The sequence below is a fragment of the Mirounga angustirostris genome, unplaced genomic scaffold (assembly GCF_029215605.1).
Source record: "Mirounga angustirostris isolate CCGP_5_RB_7025 unplaced genomic scaffold, mMirAng1.0.hap1 SCAF_5, whole genome shotgun sequence".
NCBI lineage: Eukaryota > Metazoa > Chordata > Mammalia > Carnivora > Phocidae > Mirounga > Mirounga angustirostris.
Genome location: NW_026991713.1, coordinates 121,584,415 through 121,599,683, shown reverse-complemented (window position 1 = coordinate 121,599,683; position 15,269 = coordinate 121,584,415). Strand labels below are relative to the sequence as shown.

At 36.0% G+C, this 15,269-nt stretch overlaps 1 protein-coding gene and 1 pseudogene across 1 annotated transcript in view; one reads left to right on the top strand and one right to left on the bottom strand.

Moving 5' to 3' along the window:
• MALRD1 (MAM and LDL receptor class A domain containing 1) overlaps positions 1 to 15,269 on the top strand; it is a 790,469-nt gene that overhangs the window by 509,549 nt on the left and 265,651 nt on the right. Inside the window, exon 30 of the mRNA XM_064590300.1 lies at positions 14,200 to 14,383. Coding sequence (XP_064446370.1) covers positions 14,200 to 14,383 — 184 coding nt within the window. The remainder of the gene's footprint in view (positions 1 to 14,199; positions 14,384 to 15,269) is intronic.
• LOC123844975 (MICOS complex subunit MIC27-like) lies at positions 9,461 to 12,986 on the bottom strand (annotated as a pseudogene).

Genomic DNA, 15,269 nt, shown 5'->3' with positions numbered 1-15,269 from the left:
ATGTTTAATTAGATGAATTGAACCAAGAGTGTGGAAATCCAGCTCATATTTCTGGAATTATGCCAATTGTTCCTTACTGTAATCTTAACTGATTTCAGCTCAAGCAGTACTAAAGAGATATTACTGATTGTCCTTCACACAAACATACATTACTACGAGATCTGCCTCTTTACAGGGACATTTCAAAAATCAAAGCTAAAGTCATCAGTATACAATTAAAATATTATAGAAATGGATTTGTTGCTTTTGTGAAATGGACAATTCACTCTTACCTGATTTTGTATTCAGAAACTCCTTCAGTTGTGTTTGGTATTAAGTATTAACATTTGCCCTAAAAATCATGAGTTCATGCTAAGTCTTGAAATGGCTGTTGTCCAAAAGTGATAAAAATCTGAGCTGAGTTTGCTTAGCAACAGATTCCAGCAAACAGATTAGCATCAGATACCAGAAAATTTGGGGGCTGTAGGTGAAAATGGGTGGCTCTTTAAAACTGGATATCAAGAGATTCCGGGAGTGGGGAAAAAAAAAAAAAAGAAAGAAAAATGCAACAAAGGGGAAGAGGGTAGGGTTGGAACCGGGGGGCCACTTTCCAAAAAGATATTAATGGTTGACATGAATTACTTTGGGCTTTGTCTTTTAAAATATTGTAATTGTATATTAATCACATCATTAAAAGTTGATTAGGAGCTATGTCTTCCCTTTCTTCATCCGCCAGAGTGGTTTTCCAAGACAATGGTGATCTGCCCTAAGACAGCTGTTAAATGACAGTGTAAACTCCCACTCTTTTTATTGGTCCTTAAAAATACCAGTCTTAACCTCCATAATAGAATCTTGGTGGCTTATTTTGATTTCAACTCAGTTTGGTCTTCACCTGTTATTCGTGATTTCTCCCTTAAAAGAGAATGGCTCTTGGGGAGCAGTAGCATGGAAAATGTTCTGGTGGACATATGTATGTGTGTGTAATGGCAGTAGATGCATACACACAGGTGTATATAAACATGGCATAGTAGATATACATACACATGTCTGTGTGTACAGGTATGTGTATACCTGCCTACACATATATATGTTTTCACTGGATCCCAGTGAATGTGCCATCAGAGGGAGGTTATGACTGTTCTTAGCGGGCTATAGTGAACTGCAAGCATGAGCAGAGGCAAACGACCCTGTGCCTCTTCTGTCTCTTGTATTAAAAGAGCTGCATGCATGCTCCTGAGATGATTAGAACTGCAAAAGGAAGTAAGAGGGAAAAGATCTCCAGCAGACATTTGGCTCTACTTCTTGACAGGACAAATGTGCAGACCTCTGTGGTCTGTGGTCCAGGGCATCATGCAGTAGGATGATGGCGGGGTAACCGTTTTGTCCCTAGAGTGTCCTTTGAGTGCCAGGTACCAACTTATTCCTGAGTCTCCCCTCCCACAGGAATGCTGGGGCACTAATCTAATCCCTGAGACTGAAGAGATCTATGTATCTCATATTTACATATTTATATTTATTTGTTTTTCTCATTTTTATTTTTCTTCATCTCTCTCCCCAAACATCTCACTGGAAAGAAATCCCTCACTGGATGAGGGATGACGTTGTTTAAATAATTATTATTTAATTTTTAATGTACTACTAATAATGTTAAATATTCATGCATGAAGATACTGGTAAAATGTTCGTGTGTCCTACACGCCAGGCATTGTGTTAGCAGCTTTAAATGCTCAATCTCTGATTCTCACAAAAGACAGAGTAAATATGACAGTTTTCATTTTTCACATAAAGAAAGGGAGGGTCATGGTGGTTAAAAACATGTCTAATTAGTAAAGAACTGGGTTATTTCTGTTACACTCCATTGAGCTCAAAATAAATATACTTGAGTCATATTTGAATATATTGAGAGATTGTAGTTTCTCTGTCACCAACCATGTGGTTTAAGGGGTGGGAAATACCAAGAAAAAGCATCCAAGTCTCATGGAAGGCATCACTCATTTTTCTGCTAAGCCCATGGGTAGTTTTGGAATTTTCAGTCTTTGATAAATGAGAAGAAACGTTGGCATCTCAAATTTATGGATAGAACTTTCTATCATTTTTATTCTTTTAATATATTCACTTAATACTTTTCTAATTACGTTCCTCTTTTCAGTGTGTGTGTGTGTGTGTGTGTGTTTGTCTATTTGCAGCTTTTCACTAATTAATGTGGCCACGAGGAATGTCAGTGGCCGACATCTAGGTCAGTGTACTAGGATCTGCTTAATTTGTACCATAAGTTTTTTCTTAACCACAATATTATCACTTAGTTTTATCATGTTATACTCTAGCATCTCCATTTCTAATCTCTGGAAAAAAACAGGAGTAAATAAATGCAATAATTATTCCTTACACATAGTATTCTTCCCTAGTAAATTTCTTGCCATTTATTGCTGAGTAATTAACCCACCACTAATGGGCATTTGGGTCTCAGTGATGTTGCCCAAGACTTTAAAGGATGCACACAGCTCTTTTATGATATTAAACCTTAGTATGGCTCTCATATTTTGTGTGTGCATGTCTATGTGTGTGTATGTATACATATATTCAATTTAATATATATATATATTGAATTGAAAGGCCAAACCAAATCAAACTTTCATTTATAGTTCTTATTCTAGCATTTCAGCAGTTAAAATGTCTAGATAATAAATTATAGAGTGAGCATTGTTCTCCTTTTAAAGAGAAAGAACACATTTGGCCTAGCAGGGGCATAAACCATGTCTTACAGATGGCCTCTTGTTAGCTGAGCTCTCTAGCTCCAGGTAGTAGGCAGCAAGAAGCATGGGCATTAGATTCAGACAAATCTGAGTTCAGTCTCTGCTCTGCCCTTAAATTGCTTGCTGTGTGTTCTCAGCTTCAAGTTTCATAACTACTGAGACTGTGTTTTCTTATTTATAAAGTGAATTAATAATAGGTATTTTTCAGAGTTGTTTTTAGCATTATAAGACTGTATCTAAGACCCCAGAATAATTATAGCTATTACTATGTTAATATTATTATAATTCATATATAGTATATACATATAAGAAAGCAAACAAAAGGTTCAATTATTTTATAATTTATTGAGCATCTTCTGTATAGGAGATACTTTACGTGGCATCTTTGATAGAGGAACACAGAAATAAGACATGGAATTTCCCATGAAGGAATTCATCCCAATAAGATGCATACATACCTGCACACATGCACGCACACACACACACACATATACTAAATATACTAAATATATATATGTATATATATATATATATACACTAAATATATACTCTCTCTATATACACACTAAATATAACTGCATGCATACATATACAAGCAGACCAAATATCAAATCACGTGCAATAATTTTCTGAACTAGAAACATCAGGAGCTGTAAATGCTTGACCTCTTTCTCACCACCTGTCCAGAATCTCTGACCATTGTCAACTGTTCTAGATCAACGTCCCCACCTTGTGGACAGAATAAAGAGTCTGACCCCACATCACTTTCCCTTACTGCCTTCATTCAGATTTTGGGAAGACATTACAGTAAACCTTAGTATGGCTCTCATATTTTGTATGTGCATGTCTATGTGTGTGTATGTATACATCCAAGTCTCATGGAAGGCATGAGGTGGGGAGAGAGGCTTTGGTAATCTGGATGTGAATGGGTCATCTCTAAAAGATTTAGCTAGCATTCACTGCAGGCTCTATATTTGGTGAATTTTATCAAAGGTATCCCTTCTTTATGAAATACAGGTATATGTTTATCTCCTTCCTCTTTTCCCCTCTCTTCAAACTTCCCAGCCAGCCAAGTGCTCAAAAGGTATTTCTTTACCTGAAATTGCACTAATTCTGCATTCTTTAACTCTGAAATTCTAATCTCTGATTACTACCTTCTATAATTTTATTTCTCAAAGTACTAAACATTCTTTTCTATCTCATGGTGACCCCAAGACCTCCTTATTCTCCTAATCTCTGCCTCTTCTTCTCCATTATGCCCACCACACCCATCCCCATCCTCAGAGGATTGTTTCCCATGTGCTAGGTGATCTTCAAAATTCTTTACCTATATTATCTTTTTTAATCATTTCAATCTTATATATTGGGTGCTATAGGTCCATGCTTCCCTACCCAATTTTAAATTCAAAATCTAAAAAGCTGTGAAAATTAAAAACAATGTTTTTTACTCATTTGACATCAAGACCTGACACAAACTGAGAAGAAGCTATTTTTTAGTCTTTATTGATTCCACTGAACATAAATAATCATATTTTACTTTGGAAGTACTTATATAATTATGGAATCGATAGTACAAACTCACTGGATATACACCTAAAATAGGATATGTGTACTGTAATGTCTTCCCAAAATCTGAAAAATTCTGAATTAAAAAACACATTTTGATCACAAAGGGTTGAAATAACAGACTGTGAATGAGTATTGCGGTCGTAGTCACTTTACAGCTAAGGAAGGAGAGGCCAAAGTAAAGGGGCAGACCTGCCCAAAGTCATACACTAGTTAGGGACATAACTAAAATTCCAAAGTTGATCTGTATCCAGAACCTGATCTCTAAACATGTGCTTCTTCTGATAAATGTGGTAGCCCTAAATTTTCTGAACTCGATCCTATACATTTTACCTTCATATTTTCAGCAGTCTTTGTATGATTTCTCGTTCTTAGTTTCAGGCTACCAAGAAAGCAATCTCATTGGTTTACTCCATTACTTAACAGCTACCAGTGGCTTCCCATTGGCCATAGGACTGGGTCTTAAATTCTCACAATGACATTAAAGACACTTTCCATAACATGGCCTTGGTCTATATGTCTAATCTTGACTCTTCAGTCTTTAACTCACTTTTGATATTCTAATTGCATCAGGACCCAAAATATTCAAACACTTCTATATGCCAGAGCCTTTAATCATGTGGTATTCTTTGCTTGGACTGTTATCATATACTTTATGTACTTGGTGGTCTCTTGCTGAGTTTTCAAGGCCCAATTCCAATGCTACATCCTTTAATGTACCTTGCTAATTTCACACAGATGCTTCATCTCACTGCAACCCCACCAAAGCACTGTACCATTTTCCATAATATAATGGAATTTGCTCACACTGAAGTGTGATATATATGGTGTTTTTCTTCCCTTTGATTTGTGAGCCATTTAAACCATAACTTATTTTTCTTCTCGATACTCAGCTGAATTAATGATATATAAGAGAATCCTAATACTTGATTGAAATTAAAATACAGCATTCATGTGAATCATGTCTATTCAGATTTCATTACTTGTCCTCACATGCATCAGGGAATATTAAAATGTAGTTAGCAATTTAAGCATGCCTCCTTTGAGTTTATGCAAAAAAAAAACAACCCTGAAGTTTTATTTCTATCATTATAACATTTTATCAGCAAATGGAAGGATGCCTGACTTAGAGTCAATGCTCACTATATGGGTTAAATAAGTAGAAAAATGATAAATTCATTTATCATGTTGGGGTTTTAATCTTTAATTAATAAACCATTGTTTATCTTATTTAATTCCTATCCTGTGTGAATTAATGGCTAGTCTTATCTCTTGTGTCATTGACTTAATTCTTATACTCGTATGGTCTTTCATCTTTGTTTTCATATCTTAAGTTTGTAATCTTTTTCAATGTATCTTTTTATTTCATTAATCTACTTTGAGAATAAAAGTTTGGGTATTTTTGACTTGTCTGTTAAATACCAAACATTATTCCTGTTTTGGGGAATCCAGTGATTTATTCAAGCAAGAAAATTCTCCCATTCTTTATATATATAATATATATACGTTCCTGAGTAGTAGCACCTTTATACATTGTATTTTGTGTTTATTAGAGAGTATCGATATTTAGAGGAATTTGAATTGAGAATATTACTTTTAACATTCTACTGAAAGATTTTTTATTCACGTTTTATAAACAATGTATACTGGTGTCCCTTTGGGAAGAAAAATTTGTACAAGGATCTTAGCTTGAAGTTTGCTCTTCATTAGTACACATTTGCTGTTTTACACACATATATTTGTTTTATTTTCTCTGTCATTATTCCCCACCCCTCAAGGAAGACAGCAAACTGAGTTATGTCCAATAATTTTGTCATAAAATGCTGCTCTTCTGTTTTCATTGAATCATTGTCAACTCTCATGAACAGCAGTGTGCCAAGGGACAGATACAATCATTCATGACTGACATTTTTGCTCCAGACCTTGCTGTCTCCTCTTCCTGTCAGATGCTTCCTAAGGACTCCTCATTTATATTTTTTCCCATTGTTCTTCTATGTTCAACTGTATGAATGTTTTTCTCCTTCAGGAACCAAATGTAGTGTGAAAGACAGTAGAAACCAGCCATCAACCACTAAGTAGGAAATCACCTTGAATATCATAGATTGGGAATTTTAATTGGGTTAGTGAGCTTTGTCTATGAAGAGTATAATAAAGACCTTGCAAGAATCATTCTGAGTCTAACTTTTTCAGCTCTATGGCCTATTCCTTATTATGGATAATTCTTTTTTTTTTTTTAAGATTTTATTTATTTATTTGACAGAGAGAGACACAGCGAGAGAGGGAACACAAGCAGGGGGAGTGGGAGAGGGAGAAGCAGGCCTCCCGCTGAGCAGGGAGCCCGATGCGGGGCTTGATCCCAGGACTCTGGGATCGTGACCTGAGCCGAAGGCAGACGCTTAACGACTGAGCCACCCAGGCGCCCCTATTATGGATAATTCTTATTCCTTTTCATATCACCTAAGATTTAGAACAATTGTAGTATGTCTTAGGAAAATTATCTCTATGAATATAGTAACTCACTGTTTTAGAGAACATACCTTTTGGTGAGTTTGTAAATGTTTATGACAACGAAGTTATATAATTTAAACCTATTAAAATTAGTCTTTACCTGTATCAGAGAATGAATCTGAAATCAAATATTTTACAGGGAAGCTTTGAGGCAATTTTCAGCTGTACTAGTAATTCCACACAACATCTTAATTCACCAAGTTGAAATTAAATATACATTCATTCATTAAACACATGCTTTTGTAGGACCTACACTATGCCAAGCTCTGTGTTAGGCATGGAGACCCAGAGGTGAATAGGATGGAAAAAGCTCTCATCCTCATGGACCTTAAACTGTGGTAGGAAAGACAGACAATGAACAAATACTGAAGTTTCACATAAGATAATATTGAAAAATGAGAAGTATAAGGTACTATCAACAACAAAGTAAGGTGATACTATATGAGTAAGGATAGAACCCACCCTGAAGGTTCTGTCCACTTCTCTAAGGTGATACTGGAAGAAAAAAATCCTAACACTAAATACTGCATTTCTGTAATTCTAGTAATTGCATTCCTGATACAGTTTTTTCTTCCTCCCCCAAATTCAAATTATTCTAGAGCTTTGTCAGCAGTTGGAAAAGGAAATTGAAATATTTTAGGTGCTTTATAATAAGAACATTTTCAGATGATATTCTATAAATTACATACTCATTTAGTATTAGTTGCACAATGTGCTTTTGTTTCCTATTCACAGAAATATGTCTACATAGACACATGCAGTCCATTTCTGGTTGTCTATTAAGCACTTACTATATGCAAGGCACTGTGCTAGGTACTGTTTATCAGATCTTGCCCAGCATTGCATTCTGTGTATCTAATGGGAGAGGTAGATATTTATCTGGTCATCACACTAGTGAAGACTTTATGTAATTACAAGTGTGGTGAGTGCTATGAAGGAAGACTGCATAATGCTCTCAGAGTCTGTGGCATGGAGGTATGATTGAGTTGAGTAGATCAATGGGGGCTGCATGAGGAAGGGATGATTCCACTGAAACATGAGTGGGAATTAACTAGATGAAAGGAGGAAAGAAAAAGAGCATTTCATATGAATGTGCTAAGAAGGGAAGGAGAATGGGCTATTGAAGGACTGCAAGAGAGTGAGTGCAGTTGAAGCAGGAGGAGGAAGAGAAGTCTGGTAGGAAATGAGGTTGGGCAGGGGGTTTCTGAGCCACTTTAATGTTAAGACTGCAGGTATCTCCTAATGTCATAATGTGGACATTGACTTTTTTTTTAAGATTTTATTTATTTATTTGTCAGAGAGAGGGAGAGCATGAGTGGGGGGAGGGGCAGAGGGAGAAGCAGGCTCCACACTAAGCAAAGAGCCTGATGTGGGACTTGATCCCAGGACCCTCGGATCATGACCTGAGCTGAAGGAAGATGCTTAGCTGACAGAGCTACGCAGGCGTCCCATGGACATTGATTTTTTTTTTCTTTTTTAAAGATTTTATTTACTTGACAGAGACACAGCGAGAGAGGGAACACAAGCAGGGGGAGTGGGAGAGGGAGAAGCAGGCTTCCCGCTGAGCAGGGAGCCCGATGCAGGGCTGGATCCCAGGACCCTGGGATCATGACTTGAGCCGAAGGCAGATGCTTAATGACTGAGCCACTCAGGTGCCTGGAATCAGATCTTTCTACTCATTCATTAATTCTTCAGTTGTAACCATCCTGCTGTTTTTATACCTGTTTGTTCTTCATGGACATATTATATTTTTCTTACCCAATATTTCTATTTAATTACTGTCATGATTTCCTGTTTTATTTTATATTGCTATATCTTTGCTTATCTTCTTAGGTATGCATGAAGCCTTTTATTTTTATCTTTTATATATTTTTTAAGTTTTTACTTAAGTTTCAGTTAGTTAATATACAGTGTAATATTAGTTTCAGGTGTACAATATACTGATTCAGCACTTCCATACAACACCCAGTGCTAAAACTCTGATTTCATCTGTTTTTAAATTCTCCTTTAGATGTTATATATTGAGTTTATTGTCATCTTTTAATAGTTATGTGGCCTCTGGGAGCCTAATAATTTTGGCCTGTGAACTCATGCATCTATAGTAATGTGAGTTGCTCTCTGTGGTGATTCAGGGAAGGCAGAAGGCCAGCCCTTGCCTGTCTCCCACTCACCACTGTGACACACATTGCCATATATCTAGAAATAAATGTTATAATAAGTATGTAACTTATTTATTAAAAAGACTAATTTTTTTTGTCATAAAATATGGATATTTTATTCCAGCTCCAGGGAATGAAAAAAAAGAGGAACACATTCTTCTGCACACCATTCTAATTTAGCTGAATTAATTTGAAAAAGTTAAAGTAAATATGTATATGTATCTGTATAAATATTTATATATACACATATGTATTTCATCAGTGTTTATATATTTACTCTATTTTTGTTTTTTAATAAATACCCTTAAAAATCATTAAATGCATACCAATACTTCTGCCTCTTCATCAATCATTTAATACTGTTTGGATTAAATTCACAGTTTGTGTTTTAATCCCTTATATGATTGGTCAAACTGTACATTACATTAGAAGATGTGAGGGAAAAACTTCGTTTAAAAGTTATACCCTAAAAAAAAAGAAGTTATACTCTCTGTGTCACAGTTACCCTTTACATGATTTTTTCATCACTGTTTTCAACTTCACACATCTCGTAGTTCTCTACGCAGACTATTTCAGCTTCCAGTGCTGTACATATCCACATCTTCTGGATGGGACTGCCCGTGATCCATGAGCTTGGGGTCAAGCATAAACTTTGTTCTTCATGGACATATTATATATATATATCAGGTGGTGTAGCACCTGAGGTGGATTCTGATTTTGTCTTTGTTTCAGAGCTGAGTTCTGTCAAGGGCACTGAGTATTTCAGGCTGTCAGTTGTTTTTGCAGGTATTTCTATTTCAGCAGAATTTCCTAGCTTAGATTTTTCTTTAGGTTTAGGAAATGACTCTTTTTTGTTGATTTTTGTCCACAATGATTTAACTGCTTCATAAATTTGCTGGCTTGTAGTATATGCCTTTTTCCCAGTTACCTTTGCAATTATGGCTGAACTGGGTAGCAAACAGTTGCTCCTAAAGTGGCCAGTCCCAGTGGATAAGCAATTTTCTTAAACCTGGAACCTTTTCTTGCTGAAACCAAGCCTGCCAATCCTGAAACTGTAATCACTCCAAGTTTTGGGAGAAAATCTCGAGGTGGATTCTTCAGATAGATATACGCATCTTTTCCAGATTGTACCATATCCATTATTCCATTTTCACAAACACATAAACACTCTTGCACCAGCCAATATAATGACCAGTTGTAGTGCAGATGGGTGCAAAGCCCATTTGTAAACGACCAGGCTGTTCCTCAACATATTTAGACTGCAGAGGTGGTGCATTATATATGGGGAGCTGCTCTGGTTTTACTAGCTGCTTTTTGTGTTCTTCTTTAGCTGCATGCACAGTTACAGATGCACATATCAGACCTCCAGGTATGGTTGTCAGCTTTCCCATCCTAACAGCCGCCACATCTGTGACCTTCTCCGTCTGAGTTTTTCATATGGTGGTAAAAAAGACTAAAATTTTAGTGAGTGGCATGAAGAGTCCTGAACAAGTCAAAAAATAAATGATATCTCAGGGTAAAATAATTCAATATTTAAAATTTCACCTATTTATTAAATTATTCTAAGTTTCATTTGGGAGACTGAATGTATGAGAAGACCAAAAAAACAACAACAAAAAAAATTGAGGATGAAAATGTGACCTATTAAAATGCAACATTAAGACTTAACTCCAGTGTAGCAACTTTACTACGTTCCTTTATGTCTTTACTCTCTTACACTTATAATATTTATGCCTTAATTATTTGCTTTACATACATTGAGAACCATATTACATGGTATTTTTCCTTCAACCATCAAAAATAAATTCGAGAGTATAAGAAAAGTTTATTGTATTTACTCATATTTTAGCTGTTTTTTTTTTATCCCTTCTTGATATTCTAAGATTCATTCTTTTATCATCTCCTTTATGCTTAAAGAAGCTCCATTAGCCATTTATTTAAGGTATGTCTTCTGGTAACAAATTCGCTTAATTTTCCTTCTTTTGAAAAAATCTTGGAAGGAGAGGTCTTGGGGCCCCTGGGTACTGGATTTGGGTTGAAGTCTAGGCTCTGCTCGGCCTTTGCTTTTGGGGGTGGGGGCAGAGTTTTAGTATTTCTTACTGCTTTTCTTTTCATGACACAAAAGGGAAACACTGACGTAAAGTATGAGGGCAGATACATTGCCAAAACAAATATGCAGTATATAAGATAAAGGATCAATATGCATAATACGTGGCAAATCAGTTCAAAGTTGGGTAAATGGTTACATTACAAGAAGAGAGTATTCCTTCAATTTTTATAAATTAATTATCATTGTACTAATGTCTATTTTTACTATTATTAGTGTGGCCAGTCACTTTTCATATGTCTATTGCCTTGGGTTGTTGATGGTTTAACATCCATATGAATGAATCCGAGAGATATGTCCTTGGCCAGTAGCAGTGTCATGAGCTGATATTAAGAGGTTTCTCATTTTTTTCAATTTAGAATGAATTGAAAATCAGAATATTAAGTAAATAAAGCAACAGTGTATGTGGAACGAAAATAAGATTGACATATAACTATTTTTTTAAAAAATTGTTCTGATGTATATTGATATATATCAGAAAAATAAATAAAATCTATATTTATGTAACTTTTCTAGTAATTTATTTTTCTGACTTTCGCATATTCGATTATTACCTCCACAGGTGAGACTCTCTTTTTTTTTCACCTTTTTATTCCTGGTATCTAACATAGTACATGTGAACATCGAATGTTTGTGGAATAAATGAATGAAAGGACAGATAAGCTAATAAGTAAATAAATCTCCATTTTACATTAGGATGCATAATTTTGATAATTATGGGGGTAAGATTTGATATGTTATATTGAAAGAGGAATGATATGGGGCACCTGGGTGGCTCAGCTGTTAAGCGTCTGCCTTCGGCTTGGGTCATGATCCCAGGATCCTGGGACTGAGCCCCACATCGAGCCCCACATCAGGCTCCCTGCTTGGCGGGAAGCCTGTTTCTCCCTCTCACACTCTCCCTGCTTGTGTTCCTTCTCTCCCTATCTCTCTCTGTCAAATAAATAAATAAAATCTTAAAAAAAAAAAAAAGAGGAATGATAGTAAATATATTAGAATGATATTCTACAGTCACCTGCCTTTAGGTTGGTCCACAGTTGGTTTTCAAAAGAATTCACCCTCGTTTTCTTTTCTTACTACATAAAATGATAATGGACGTATTATTCAAATCTCCTTTTCACTAGAAGGTCAGTTGTAAGACTGAAGAAATAGTTTTTATGTTATTGATTAAAATGATCACACAACCTTCTGTGATGGTATTTGTTGAAAACCCTTTGGGGGCTTGTTATAGTTAATGAGTGGCTCTAGAAACTTCAGAAGTAGATTAATAGGAAAATACCAGCAAAGTGAGTTAAGTTTGTAAATTAAGACAGACTTTATTAATATCCATGCCTGTTATGTTGCTATGTGTCAGACATGCCCTCTCTACTTTAATCTTTAATTTAACTAATCATCCCTTTGATTCCACATCACTATGACATCACTGATAGTTAAAGATTAACCTTGAAAAAGGCTTCTCTTCTTTAGTCATCAGAAAGATATGAAATTCCATTAATTAGGTGTGAATTTCCCATCCCCTTTAAGGCAAAAGTTACAGGAGTCTCTGAGTGTAAAGATTTATCATATTTTTTGGCGGTGGCAGGGGAGGCTGTTCAGAAATCTGTCTAGACACCATTAGTTGTTTTGCAAAGTTAATTTTGGATTAACTGATATGTGGCTCTGCTTTCTCTGTAATTCAACCAAGGAAGAACTGCTTGATTGTGTCTCCCTCAGCAGAACAAGATGTCAGCCATATTTATCAACATTAGTGCCCTAAAAGCAAGAACCTATGGAAATGTAATTCTTTTGGATCCCTTTTTCAAATATTTCTCTTTTTCTTCAGCTTATGGTAAAAAAAAATACCTGTAAATTATGTATTTCACAGTTGCATGCTATAAATCTGTTGGAACAGGTGCTTGATATTCTGGCTGCCATTCCCCTCAATTCCACAGTTTTGATTACAAGCTTCAGACATGTTATTCTTGTTAATTTGTTATGAGAACAAAATAGTGGACCCTGAGATATTAGTTATGTGGGGCTGACCATAAACATAAACATATATGTACGTATATATAATAACATAGCAAGTATATATATTTATAATGCTATATATATATAGCAAATATATATTTATTACTCTTTCTTTGCAATGTGTCAGTCATCATGATTTATTAAAACATCTAATTCTCAGGAGGAGCTAGGTCCAGAAGAGCAACAAACAATGAAAACCAACCTTACACATTCAGAGGAGATACATAAGTTTTTTAGAAAATTATTTTTTCCTTTATAACTGAAGAGTGTGGTATAGAAAAAGTTGTAGTTGATGCTCATATATCAGTCATAATAGAATTTTTTAGATAGCCAAAATAATACATTAATAGGATTTTTGAAATCCTAATGATCTTGGGAATCATCACTTTGCCACCATGGCTCACTTCACAATCCCTTTGTCATACCCATCAGAGATAGTGATTTCTCCCACATATTCCTCCTTCCATTTCTTTTTTTCTCTTTTCCCATGTAAATTATTTCCACTCTTTGAAGGAAGGTACAATCTAAATAATTACAGAATATGAATAGAAGATTGGGAGAGCATCCTGAGCTATAACCCAGGATTTCTGTAAAATGTTCAGACCCCATCAGATATTGAGGATTTTGTGTGCATGCAAAGGAGAGGTGGAATGAACCAAGTAGGCCACTCCTAAATAGTGGTGTCTCTGAAAACACCAAAACAGATTTATCAGTACTTCTTCTAGGAAACACTGTAGTAGATTAATATGCCTCTGTTTTATTTATTTATTTATTTTTAAAGATTTTATTTATTTATTTGACAGAGAGAGAACGATCACAAGTAGGCAGACAGGCAGGCAGGCAGAGGGAGAGTCAGAAGCAGGCTCCCCGCTGAGCACAGAGCCCAATGTGGGGCTCATCCCAGGACACCGGGATCATGACCTGAGCCGAAGGCAGACGCTCAACCGACTGAGCCACCCAGGCGCCCCTAATATGCCTCTGTTTTAATGAGATCAAGTATATTATGGATGTTATCAGAGTTCCAGTGTTTGTTTTTTAATCAGTTTTCATTAATCAGATGCTTCTGTTCTAAATAATTGGCTTTTTCTCTTCGTTTGTGTTTATTTCTCTAATGCAGACAGAGAAAGGACTGTCAAAAGTATGGCAAGAAAGTGAGCAGAACTCTGGTAATCACTGGCAAAGGGCTGTCATCCTGCTAGGAAAGCTAAGGAATTTTGAAGTCCTATTCCAAGGGATCAGAACAAGGGATCTAGGAGGAGGACCTGCGATTGATGACATTGAATTTAAAAACTGCATGACTGGTAAGTTCCTGGAAATCACTTCTATTTGGAACAACTTTTATAATCCCGCCATCTTATCATTACTTCTCATTTGCAAAATGTTCTGCTGAAATGTATTTGGTACCTCCATACAAATCAGTTGAAAGAGATCATTTCATAAACTTACATGTTAAGAGAGGATAGCGTCTCCCTCCCACAAGCACACAAGCATTTAATTCCTTGCCTCCTTCAGACCATCCCCTCTCTGACATGTAGAAGTGTTTTCCTTTGCATTGACTTTTCAACACAACTCAAGGGCATGCCTAATATTTACATACCTTTATCCCAATTAATTTAAAATGAACTAGTAAAAAAAAAAATTGTTAGAAAGCTGTCACTTAGCAGATATATGAGAAATACATTCACCCAGGTGTAATTCAGGCAGAACTTGAATTGAGAGCAAGGCTTTGGGTATTTAAAATGCTACTCCAGGGGCGCCTGGGTGGCTCAGTTGGTTAAGCGACTGCCTTCGGCTCAGGTCATGATCCTGGAGTCCCGGGATCGAGTCCCACGTCGGGCTCCCTGCTCAGCAGAGAGTCTGCTTCTCCCTCTGACCCTCCTCCCTCTCATGCTCTCTGTCTCTCATTGTCTCTCTCGCAAATAAATAAAATCTTAAGAAAAAAAAAATTTTTTTAAATGCTACTCCAGCAGGTGAACAGCAACTTGAAAAATTTTGCTATCATTTATCTCATTTCCAAATGTGTGAAGTGTAACTATACTTAGATTTTCTTTACAGAACTACCCAGAAAATGTCAAAAATAATTATAAATATACTTGCACAGTTTCACAACTGGCAAAGTTCTTTCTGAGGCACTCTTCCATCTGGTTTCCAAAATAGTGCCATGTGATATGCACTGCCAATGAATTC